The sequence below is a fragment of the Antrostomus carolinensis genome, unplaced genomic scaffold (genome assembly GCF_000700745.2).
Source record: "Antrostomus carolinensis isolate BGI_N321 unplaced genomic scaffold, ASM70074v2 scaffold2777, whole genome shotgun sequence".
In the NCBI taxonomy this organism is placed as follows: domain Eukaryota; kingdom Metazoa; phylum Chordata; class Aves; order Caprimulgiformes; family Caprimulgidae; genus Antrostomus; species Antrostomus carolinensis.
This window is the reverse complement of record NW_010326472.1, coordinates 59,784-72,880: the sequence shown is the minus strand read 5'-3', so window position 1 is coordinate 72,880 and position 13,097 is coordinate 59,784. Positions and strand designations below refer to the sequence as shown.

Sequence of the window (13,097 nt, the reverse complement as noted above, 5' to 3'; positions counted from 1 at the left end):
AGGAAACATTTGATAAACTACTTGTGCTGATGATGTCTCTGATAGGGCTGTGTCTTTATGTGGGAAATGGCAGCCTCATCTCTCTTTTCTTGGAACTGAAAAAAAGGGCAGTACTGAGTAACAACTAGTATCTCCCACAGAAAAAAACAACAAAAAAAAATAATATGAAGATTAAATTAACGTGAGGAGACTAGCCTGTGTTCAAGAGACTACAGAGGATTTTGAAGCTGTTAAGATTGAAATCTAAGGCATGACTGCAGCTTACATAGCCATCCTCAAGCTAGCTCTCAAGTAGTTGGCTTTGGTACAGATAGACTCAGTGGTGTGAAGCTCTGGCTAGATGCACACGCAGCCCTCGCTGTCTCAGCGAGCCTGATCCCTGTTTCTGGAGGCATGCCCACTTAACTATTTTTGGGTAGTGTCAAGGTAGCTCTGACAGAAATACTTCACACCTGTGAATACAGTGTAGACATGCAGCTTCAATGTCTTGGTGACCACATGGGACAGTATTCTATGTGTCCCTGGCCACATGGTTCCCCATGTAGTAGAAGGGCAAATGTATTAGAAACATTTTGGCATGTCTGTATTCCTATAACAAGATATTATGATAACTTCCTTTGTACATGCTCAAAAAGCAATTTGGACACAGTCCCTGCAAAGATTTATGCAACATATCCTCTGCAGCTTTCTCCTCTGGGTGCAGGGTGCCTGCACAGTAAGACAGGGTAGCAGACTGACCGCAGCTGGGTGCAGGGCTCTAGCTGATGCTAATGGGTGGTGGTGAGAAAGCTGAAGCCCTCATGGTAAATCTACACAAATGGGCACTCGTTTAATACAAATACATCCCAGCTACATACTGAATAAAGGATGTAAAACCCAAGTACACTTGACCCTGCAAAAAGTCCAGGCTGAGTTTCACCCACCAGCAAACTACATGTGGTGATGCATTTTAGCAGTAACCTCAATCTTTCTAACTTGCCCACTTAATCATTTTTTTCCAGCATGTGAAAAAGCATGTACTGGCATGTGAAAAAGCATATGTTTAGGTAAATTGATCTTTCGAGGTCCCTTCCAATCCCTAACATTCTGTGACTCTGTGAAATGTTTCAGTAGTGTGCAAACAGCTATGTATTATCCATGGATAATGTTCCTTTCTCCACATCCCTCACATGGCTGATAAGGAGATTGGCTCTGGAGTGAGTACTGGACAGAACAGATTGCACAATATTTATCAAAATTGCACAAAATAGACACGCCACCCTAGCACTTTCCTTCCCAAGACACGTCATTCACAATTTTTCTCCTGATTTCTATCAATGAGATCATTAGCTATAATCTGTCTCTACAGTATCTGAATGAAAAACATTCAGCCTACAAATTGTCCTTACATGGTTACAGTTGCTTATTCACTGTAATCAACTGGTCCCATGGTATTGGTCTTTTCCCTAAGGGGATGAGCAGAACATTTTCTTACAGGACAGCCAACAGACATTAAATAACTAACACCACACAAAGACTAGCAACTTGCAAGGAACTAAATTCACACCCTCACTCTTCAAGTCAGCATGAAACATTAACTTCTTTGTCCTCCAGCCCAACTAAATAGTTGCCTCTAACCTTTCTGAGACCTTGATAGTGCAAGCCTTTAAATGCAAAGTTAGGGATTCACAGGTCTACTCTCTTGGTTGGGTTTATGCTCCTGAGTCCTTCTAAAGAAGCTCCAGTCTTTCTGCATCCCCCTGGTCCTGTTAGGGCTGCAGCCTTCCAGCACAGCCACTCCTCAGCCATCACCCACTGCAGTGGGAAGAGTAGTCATTCTGTCCGTTAATTCTTCTGGGGCCTTGAGAGTTACATCCAGCACTGCACATATTCATGAACATCTGAAGAGTTGCATGCTATTTGAGTATTTGTGCTTAATTTCTGCATAACCACAGAAAGAGTTGTGAATGGTACTTGTTCAAGGCTGTTTTCCTGACAGACACTTAACTCAAGTGTGTAAATAATAAGACCTCTTAACAAAATAATTGAATTTTCCTAAACAATTGTTGGTAAGGGGTCTCTTCAAAAAAAGTACATATTTATGTGTCTGAAATTAACACATCCTTCTAGATTAATCTCTCAACATTTTTAGTTGAGGTATCACTTTGCTAGAGCAATTGTGAATTTTAAGTGTTTTCTTAACAGGAAGCAATAAAAGAAAACACGGTATCATTCTAAACTGCAGTACTTACAATCAGGTTGTCTTTCTTGACCATCAAATCAAAGTACTGCATTATTTACATTGAGGAATAGCCATGTTTCAGTGGATTTCACTGAGACATACACAAAGAAAATGTCAGCTCTAATATTTATTCCTCTTTATTTTGCTACTTTTAATACTTTAAAAAAGGCTTTTGGAGAAACGTGGGTGCAGATACTATCTCAGAGCCCTGTGGTACACAGCTGACGAGGTGCAAAAGAATAAACATGCCATAGACCTTACAGATGTTTCTCCACTTTGCTGAGGCTACTAAAATTTCTGTTGACCTCTACACTAGGTTCAGACTCATTTGAAATGATTCCCAGTTGCCCAGAAAACCAGAGATTGATTCAGTTCAACAATGTTTCAGCAATATCCCCCTTTTTTTTTTAGCATCCTTAATAGGACCTCTCTGCTGACATGCTCACTCCTGCTTGCTTCCCACACCTCTGGTTCAACAGTGCTTGGCAACTTCCCCCTTAGACAATTAAATTAAGAAAGCCTTGTGTTTGTATTGCTGCAGTATAACATGCAATCATGAAAAACAGGGGCACCTTGTGCAGGTTATTCCTTAGCTCTGATTTTGCATCTCCCATCCAGCCTGTCCTTACAGAGAGCAGAATATGGCCCAAAAAGAGTCAGAAGGATAGAACCTCACAAATCCGCATTTCCTATTAAGGAACTCTCATAATCCAGGATTTTTCTTCCAGGCACTGCACGAAAATTGATGTATAAGGCTTACCAACAGAACAACTAAGTGGTGCTAGGCATTATGTGAAAGGGATGATTTTCTGCCAGAATGCCCCAATGGCTTTTGTCGAGTCTATTACAACTGTTTCCATCAAGTCTGTTTCTGGTTACCACATATTTTTTTGGTTTTAGAATAAACTGTGAGTGTTTAGGAGATAATAGATTGCATATTAAAACGGGTGACAAAATGTAATAAAATGTCATCCTTACCATCTGTTTTCTTTGATTCATCCCCCACACTAGACTTATCTTTTTTGTCCAACTTATTGTCTTCCTTTAATTCACCTAGAAAGAAGCAATAAGAAACACTATAAGCATTTTAATGGAGACTGCAGTTTATTAATGCCTGTAACTCAAGCAAACTGCATCATCCAAAGGAGATGTTCCTTAGGAGAAAAGGTCTGAATTCACAAGGAACTAGTGAATAATTTCTTTATAGAAAAAAGCACTAGACAAAATTTATCCAACTCCTACAGAAAATCAAGTTTTACAATCTACTTTTACACTCATCCTAATTGTTAACACCTTTTAAATTGTATATGCAAACTCATACTCCTCTCTGGTTGTATGCAGGCCATCAAAAACCTGAGCACAACCTTCACTTCAAATCAGGACTCTGAAGCATTTATGCTTTTAAAGAACTAAGACCCTACAAGACTTCATAATAAGTCTCTGTCTTAAAGAACCACCATAGATATCCCACACAGTCCTATATAACTTTGTCTTACTTTGTTTTGTCAGCTTCCTTTATCCACAGATTCATTTGATGATGCTATCAGGGAGCAAAGAATCATCCCAGCATTGATCACCAGCTTGGTCTCTATAGCAAACCAGGAAAGCAAGGCCTTTGGTAGAGCAATGGTTGATGCAGAATGAAAATGGCAACTTTAGCTGGGATGTATTTTCTGAAGTCAGGAAGGTTAACTGGGGTCATTCTTGTTTTCTGTCCTCTATTAGTCACACAGCAGAGCACATCAGACCTTCATAGACCATCTCTTCATTGAATGAGAATGACAAATGCCAGATCAAATGAAAAATAACTTCTAGGAAGAGCTCTAGCAGAACAGGGCTCTTTCAGCAGCGGTGTCCAAACAGCAGCAAAGAAGGTGTCCTTCCTTCAGATGTCCAGAGAAGCAACAGCAGCCTGCCCAGATGGGAGCAGGCAGCTTGTCCTTTTCCCTGGAGGAGTAGCAGTGAATACCACACCTCAACACAAAAAGCTGTAAAAGTCTCCCTTCAGAATTTTGTAAATGTGAGGTATGTTACAGGGCTGTATTGAATAAATGCTTGTTCCATTTGTATTACTGTTACTATAATGATTTCACAGCCTCTGGATCAAGATTAGAGGTATTATGTGTTACAGAGGATCTGATCTGCCTTCAAAATAGTCATGGCCAACGGATACTTATTTTTGTAACAGCTCAAAAAAAAAGAGAAATTTTAGAGAAGCACCACATTGTGCCCTAACCACTAGGATATCTGTTATTCTTGGATGACAGAGGATTGATCCCTCTCTCCAATTGTTTCATCATAGTATAAAAGAGGAATGGTTTTCAGATCTTAAAATATTTAACAAGATGGAAAAAACATGTCCTGTTCTGTTCTCATTCAGAGCCAAAACTTTTCATGTTTTGCTTCCTAAGCTCACTGTATTGGTGAGAGAAAAATGAAAGTGTGATGATACAGGACAAGCAGCAACCTTCTCAGCTTATCACACTGCCTCTCCTTGAACAGAGAGGTATGAGCAGGTCCAAGCAGGGTTAAGGTGTCTGCTTGATGAAGGTGGCCTCTAAAAGGAGGACACTGTCTTCAGGAGAGGAAATGAAAATGTATCTAGCAAAGCACAAAAGTCTTCTCACATTTCCTCCACCATCATCTGGCTGACGGTAATGATGAGTTAATAATGCTTTATTTGACCACTGCATAAAGAAGTTGTTTGACCCTACGTATGTGGAAGAAAAGATGATGAACACTCACACATACGTTATTTCATATTTTGATCTCTCTGAGAAAGCACACAGGCAGTGAGCAACTGAGAGAGACTTCAAACTCATCCGACAACACAATTTCTGAATTTTCATTGAATACAAGTCATTATGAATAGGGGACTTTGGAGTATTGTAATATCTTCCCTGCCATACTGCCAGCAGCAGAGCAGAACGATGATCATCATGATCTTTTTGAAAAGGATTACAAAGGCAAAGAAATAATAAGGCAAATACTTTACGATTAGCTATTAACATATAGGCGTAAAGGAAGCTGTGGTGAACTCAGACATAAGAACGTTGAGATTTCATCATTCTCTAAAGACTCTGCAGTGATTGTACCTCATAAAGGCCTTTTTCCATAAATTAAGGAGCAGAATTTCTTTTCCTGAGGAAGATACTAATTTTCAGAAATCATTATCATTCCTTTCAAAGCATTTTTGACATCTGCAGCAGAGAGACACTGCAGAAAAAGGTACTGTCAAAATTACCAGAGCACACGTAACCCCCGTATTGTTAGAAGCATGTAAAACAAAGGATTCAGAAGAAAAGTCTGATGCAGTCTAACTGGGATTTCATATGTCCCCAAACTTTTTGTCTGCTTGGGGGCCCATTGCTAGTCACCGATGCGACACTGTCTGAAGACAAATCTCATATGTAACAGAGCATGACAGCTCGGATCCCCACAGTCCTTCCAATCTAACAAAAAAAAAAAACTAATGATGAAGGAAGGGATCACTGGGAAACGCCAGCAGCCAAGTGAAATACATGACAATCAAATCAGAAATGTTTTAAACAGAATTTCTGCCTCTGCTGCCATCAAAACTCTCTGCCTGAGTCTGGGACTTTCAAAGTCTGTATGCTCACTCCACCTTTTTGGGTGTAAAATGTGATTGTTATTTTAACCCGGTTCTATAGCAAGTTAAAACACTGGAATAAAATTTCTGACCAAAAAACAAATATCTCCAAAAAAAAGCTTGTGACTTCCCTAATAAAAAAGTTGAGCTGGATTTGTATTTCAGTGGAAGGAGAGAACTCACCATTCTGGACATGCTGTTTCTCTTCTCCCACTGTGTGATGAGAGTCTGTTCCCTTATCTGTCCTAGGTGTGTTTTTCCCTTGAGAGGCTTCGTGTTTGTTCACCCCAGTTTGCCGAGTCCCATTTACATGATTTTTATTGGAATCCGTGTTTGTGTTTTCCCCAGGATTTGGTTCTTTGCTGTTCTCCGTCTTTGCTACTGTAGTATCTTCAGCTGGCTTCTTCTCATCCTTTTCATCTGTTTTCTTTTCATCTGTTCCCTGATGAGCATTTTCTTCTGCTTCTTTCTTAGCTTTTTCTTCTGCATCCTCAGCAAAGAGAGAAGTAAAATGAGGAAAGAAATCATGATTATAAGTCAATTTGACAAGAATGATACAACTCACACATCTAAATCTACTTTAGCTTTTTACATGCAAACAGCTTTTACTTAGATAAATGTAGGAATTGACTTGGAAAGGGAAAAAGAACACAGTAGAACATTTAAGAAAGTATTCTGAAAATTCACCACATGTTGGCCTAAATGTATATTATGTGCATATCCTTTTTTACCATATAAAGCTCACCTTTGAAATGTGGCTCCTCAAAATTCTTAAAAGGCAAATTAAAAAGAGATATTAGCTCTTGAAAGCTCTAGGGGTGCCAAGGCTACTTTCATTTCTGACACACAACAATCAGTCAAACAACATTCAGTTTATCTCATATCGTACCATGTAACTCTAAGCACATAAAAAGCCTTGGTTCTTTGATATCTGCTTTTTCCTCCTCTTGTTCCAGGTTGATTCCAATGCCAGCTTCCTAATCTCTTCCTTTCCATTTACTGTTATCCTTTCTTTATGGCTCTGTCCTCTCTTGGCAGACTAATATATTGCTACTGGTACTTGCCCTTCCATCTCGAAAAATCTTACAGTCGATCACAAATATGCAAAGGTATAAATGTAAAAACTGAGTGTTGAACAACACCAGCATCTCAAAATATGATCATTTAGGGAAAAAAACAACAACAAAAAAAGGCAAAAAGCAAAAACCAAACCTTACAGAGAAGTAAATTTCCCCCATTCTAGATACTGCTCTTGTTCTTATCCAATCCTTAGGTCCTGATGCAACATTTACTTATAACATAGGTTGCAAATTACGTTTTTTAACCAATTGCACTTTGTGATAGGAATCCCAGATGTATCTTCTGTTTTCTGAGAGACTGTGTAAGCTGATGAGCAGAGGAGCAGATCTTATAAAACACTGCATAAAGTCTACCTTGGTCCTATGGAATTATTCTTGACATCTACAGGGAAGATGCTTTGTTTCGTACAGCAGCAGGGTCTTGGCCAGTGAGTAGAAACTACAAAAGAATTTCTAAGTGTCTTGTCACGTACTTTTTATGGGTGAATCAGAACCAGTTTTGAGGAAAATGTACCAATGGGATACCAGAGAGAAAGGGGGAAGCCATCTTTATAAGAAATGCCAATCTGTATTTCCTTGCCAGCAGCTAACTAAAGTTAATTAATTTTTAAATTAATAAATTGCAGCTCACACAAAAATATAATTAAATTAGATATGAGTCTCCCCCTCACTTTATTAATCATTCCTGAAATCGATGGTAGCTTCCATAGATAGCTCAGCTATGCACGCTGATATTTTCCCTGGAGTCTTAGGGTATACAGATATTCCTCTCATTTGGGAATCTGAAAAAAAAACAAACTGCTGCATTTTGCACCTGAACCACAGGAGAGAAATTCAGCTCAGGAGACTGGGGCTTGCTACAGCACCATTGGATGAGTGCCTCTAGTCAAAATTAGTGTCAGAAAATAGTTTATCTAAATGGTGCTTTGCACATCAGGGTGTTTGTTTATTCAGTTTTTTAATCTGTAGCTATTTAATGATGAACCTTTAATCAAAAAAAGAGATCAGTAATAAACCCACTTACTTTGCCCACACAGTCCAAGGCATTTTCTATAAATACCACACTCAGGATAAAAACAGCTCCCTGATGCTTCTAGAGACAATGCCTTTACCTAAGGGAATACCGTATTCTACAAATAATTTAATAGTAATAATAATTAATAATAAATAATAATAATAGATGGGTTTCCTTCCCTTCTGATCCCCAGTTGCTATTTGTTGATGATCAGCAGTTAAATCCTTTATCTATCTTCTCTTAATAATTCTTAGTTTTATTGGTAGAGCATCTTGATGCATTGCAAGACACTGGTTTGATGGGGGTCAGCAATTTAAACTCTTGCTGTGCAGCAGGTCCTGCTACATATGGCTAAGAGAGGCAAGGCAGATGGAGGGGGGAGCAAAGACTTTCTGCAAGTCAGGAGCAAGACAGCAGCTGAGCAAAGGTTTTGATGTCAGGGCTCTGGCGTAGAAGAACAGGTCTGGCTTAGTCCCCAGCCCATACAAAGGCATGCTGAGCCATATGTATGTATAAATCTTTCAAGATTAAAAAATATGCACCCTTATAAACGCACCCAGAAACACAGAAATTAGTTGAAGTCAATGAAGATGAAGAGAAGTTGAGACTGCTTTCTGAATCTTTGACCCATAAACCGGGGCCCTGATCCAAGATATTGGTGATGAAGTTTGGCAAAGACAAAGTAACACAACTATTCAGGGCTAAAGGTTGTCAGAAAGGTAAAGATAAAATGATCTACTCAAAGGCTCCCATGTCTACTGGTGAGATCTCTGCTTTCCAGTGAACAACTAATTCTTCCATTGACTGCCCTCTGGAGCTGCTAGAAGGATATTTTTATGAGGCAATTAAAAATAAAACATTTTTCTCTCCAGCTAAAATTTTAATAACTAAACACTTATCATCAAGATACTCTGTAAATAATGGATATGAAATCCTGCATCAACACGTTACCAGTGGCAGCATTAGTTTAGCAATGTGTGCACATCCACTTGCATCACAACTTGACATTTACATGTGCACATTAAGAAAAAAGTCTTTATGCAAAGCAGTCACTGAAAGTGGGTACAAAGCACATTTTAAAGTTAAATACCCAGAATCTACTATGATCTACTCTATATATTTGTTTTAGGTGAAATGTTAGATATGTTTTATTTATTTCCCAATAGGTCTCTCTTGCATATAGGATTTTTATCTAGCAGATCCTTAGTAAAGAAGTAAATACATAGGTACATGTTGAAATGAAAACCTTAAAACTAGTTAACTGTATTGGCTTTATTCATTCAACACTCCTATACTGTTAGACACTGACCATGTTAAGTATTTTCCTTGTTCAGTTACCTTTAATTTGTTTGGTTCGCAAAGAACCATGAAACAGTAAATACAAAGTAAAAAAAAATAATAAAAAAAAGCCCCTAGCAATTAAGTAGACCTTGAATTATGTTTTTGTTTTCATTTTCATGGAATGCCTAGAAAGGCTTTTCCTGAATGGCAAATTTTAATCACAATGGAAAATTTAATTTGAATAATAATGTGTGCTTTCCTACACCTTTAGACAGGCCTTTCAGTTGGAGAGGAACAATCTGCTCTGGCAAATAGGAAAACTACGCCAAATCTTCCAAATATTCCATCAGCCCTGAAGCCAAGGCCACATAATACATTAAAATCAAACTCCTTCCATTTACATGAAATACAGCTCCATTAAATAAAGGTCTGGGTAACAAGCATTCAGCTCAAAGAAGAAATTGTATCACAAACGCTTTCATGAAAAAAAAGAAGAAAATAATTAGTAACACATTCCTCCTTTTTTGGTTCCAAACCTGGTCTAAATCACCCCAGGCCTCAAGGAGACCTTGGGCCATCATCCAGCCCCTGCAGGAAAGGGGCAGTTATACCTAAATCGTTCTCAACAGATGGCTCTCATTGATTCCAAAAGATCTCCAACAACAGACATTTGCCAATGTCTAACCTATTATCAGGTTAAAATCACCAGGCAACTTTTTCTCCTCTTAACAGCCCAGGGTATTTGAATAAAAAAGTAATTCCCTTATTTTTAAACTGCAGTAGTCTTCAGAAAACTGCTTTTAGCTATAACACTTCTCAGCTATAAACAACAGTTGCCATCATTACATTGCTGTACTCTATTGTCTGCAACTGGTCCATATATTTCCCAAACTAAAGCAGCCAAAACTGGATACAGCACTGCTGAGGGGGCCTTGTTACTGCTGGGAAGATGAGAAGAATGCCAGAGGGGTGTTGGAAGCAAGGGCTGTTTTGTTTGGTTTGGTGTGGGTTGGGTTTTTTGGTTGGGTTCTTTTGTTTGTTTGTTTTCTCAAGTAGCATGACAATACTGAACCCTGGTCACCTTGCATATTTGCAGTCCCAGATTCATGACATCATGAGCATTTGCAGCACAGTTCCCAATTCATTATCCAAATTATCACTAGAAATACAAAACCAGCTGTCAATCCAGAATATCCTGTCCTTCTCCCCCAAACTATCATCCATACCTCTTTCAATCTTAACAGTGAGCAGCTGATAACCTATCTCTGCAAATGCTGTTCCAGCTATTTTCGCACCCATCCTGAGTCTGACTCATGACTTTAGGGGACCTCCCTTACAATTATTTTTTTTTCCTCCCATTGTCCACATCCTCTTCATTACGTACACTTACACCACGTAAGAAGAGTATAAGGCACAGATGAGTCAGAGTATTCCTGTCTTTCTGAACTCACTGTAGGTTGTTGACTTTGAAAAGCAGATTCTTTCAAACTAACAGTGCTTACTTGGAGAATAATTTGATTGAAGAGAGCTTGAAGAAGAAGAGGTCAAAATAATTTTTATTCTTTCCCTAAGAAGCCTGGCTGTTACCTTTGGTAGCTTGAGCTTTCCATTTCTCGCGGTTCTGCTGCACCACCTCAGTCCAGGTGGCTTTAAAAGATTTGAAGTCCACAGTGAGTATGGAACAGTTGAGTGAGGCACTTCCTTCGGACCCAGTGCTCTTGACACTTGATCTTTTAACTTCAGAAGGACTAATGCTATTCAGACTGGGACACAAGATCACAAAACAGAAGAAATCAGTATCCCATGTGCCCAAATACAGCGACGAAGAAATAATGACTTTAAGTATAGATAACTTCACAGAGTCAACCAGGAAAAACAAAACTTAGGCTTGAATCCCTCATCCTCCTCTCCCTCCCATCCCACAGCAACCGATGTTAAGGCAAACAGCACAACCTGAACCAGTATTAGAAACAAAGGGCAGCTTTACCCTGCTTATTTTTTGGTAGCCACAGTCCCTAAAAAATAGAATCACTCAAAGTGTTGCCATTACCTTTGTTGTACATCTTCACTCCCTAAATATTCATTGGAGAGTCAGATAATTCTAGAAATCAAGTATGTCAAAGGAGGATTCCCCTAAAATTCACCAATGGGAGCCATTAGGCACAGGACAGGAGGCCAAGGTCTGTTAGGGCTTGGTGACCTCAGCTGAGGCTGAAATCAGGCACTCATCTCAGTTCCAGACCTTGCAGTTGCCTTTCAAGGATGGACACTTCATTGTGCACATTTCAATAAAGGCAGCAAGGTAACTGACATAGAAAGATACTAGTGCTTGCTCTTTGTGTAAAGAAGTCACCTGGGAGAGGGAATTCTAACTTGGTAGCCCTACTCTAGGCAGCACTAGCCACATGGCAATTGAGTCCCAAGACTTGCCCTGTCCATGAAACTACTAGAAGAGCAGTTTCTCTATACCAGTAGAGCAGGTTTAATGGGCCAAGACTCCTTACATGCAAACTCCAGGTGAATTCTGGTGGTACTTCACACATTTGTGTAACCTAAATACTGTTACTGAAGTGTGCTTATACTTCCCCGTCCTCTTTTCAATCCCATTTATACTTCTAGACATGTAGAAATGAGTGCCTCCCAACAACTCCCTCTACCTTCCCTTTGACATTAGTGACTGAGATAGCACTGACGTTCAAGATTGCATGGCTACAACCTTTTGTGCTCACTGCCTTTAGAGGTACTCTTCAGTTTCATGCCAACCTTCCTATTTGCCTTCCCCTGGGCTAGAGTTTCCCTAAAACAAAGTCATGTCCTGCAGATATGGGCCCTTAAGCCACATGGAAGACATATGCCATGGGGCTGAAACTGGAGGAGCTGGGTGGAATGGCAGCATGTGCAGAGCAAAGGGAGAGGACGCGTGGTTATTCACCTGGAACGCCTGAACCCAGACATGCCAGAGCGGGAAGCTTCATCGATGAGCGGAGTCACAATCTTCTCGGTCATGTCAGTCAGTACAGTAAAAGTAGGTTCCACGATGAAATCAATGAAACCTGAACAGAAACACAAGTGCAGTCAAGTGAGCAAGGAGAGGATTTATGCGGAGTCACTGCTTCAGTGATCACAGACAACCACACTGTAAAAGACAGTGTAAAAATATTATACCTTGAAGGAGGGATAGGCAAAGACTAGAAAGGGAAAACGGAGTTATACATCAATCCCTGACCCAAGAGCTTGGATATAACATGCAATAAAAGATACCTACTTAAACCCTGGAAAGAAACTGTGGCAAATCAGAACATAAACAGATGCATCAGAACTTGTTTTATATGAGGAGTGCAATATTTAAGCCAAATTCCTAGTGGATTTGGGTAAAACCCAGTTTCAAGGATGAACTCTCTAAAAGTAGAAAATTATTGTAACAGTAATAATACTGGTAAGCTTTGCTGGTGTGGAGTTATGTGCAAAGCTCGCTTACTGCATATCAGTAGGTTGCTGGGAATATTCTCTCCTCAGTGCTCGGCCAGTTTGTTCTTCTTGATAATAAAACAGATTTAGATGCATTTCCGCCCATGTTTTAATATAAGGAAAGGAAAAAAAATAAGGGGCCAAATAATTTCTACTTCAGGGTACAGTTTGGCAGAGATGAACACAGCTCTGATCTCGCTGTTGTGAAGGGTAGACAGAAGGGCCCTGTGGCCATAAGCTCATAAGATGAAGAAAATCCAAGTTGCATGGAAAAAAAATGTGATAGTTAGGAGCTCACTGTACCTTACACCTTCCCCTAAATTCTCACCTCGGACAAGGGCTATTTCTTATGTCAATTTTAGAACATCACTTAGCAAATTTCTTAATGCTGCAAGTAGCCAAGAAAATAATGATGTCCTTAAT

General features: G+C 39.5%; 1 protein-coding gene across 1 annotated transcript in view; it reads right to left on the bottom strand.

The window, feature by feature from the left end:
- Nucleotides 1-3,137: 3,137 nt before the first annotated feature.
- The window catches only part of PDE1C (phosphodiesterase 1C), a 38,966-nt gene continuing 29,006 nt past the window's right edge, over nt 3,138-13,097 (bottom strand). The window contains exons 11-15 of the mRNA XM_029085861.1: nt 12,139-12,259; nt 10,794-10,969; nt 6,974-6,979; nt 6,015-6,314; nt 3,138-3,274 (exon numbers count right to left, since the gene is read on the bottom strand). Of these exons, the coding sequence (XP_028941694.1) occupies nt 3,138-3,274; nt 6,015-6,314; nt 6,974-6,979; nt 10,794-10,969; nt 12,139-12,259 (740 nt within the window). The remainder of the gene's footprint in view (nt 3,275-6,014; nt 6,315-6,973; nt 6,980-10,793; nt 10,970-12,138; nt 12,260-13,097) is intronic.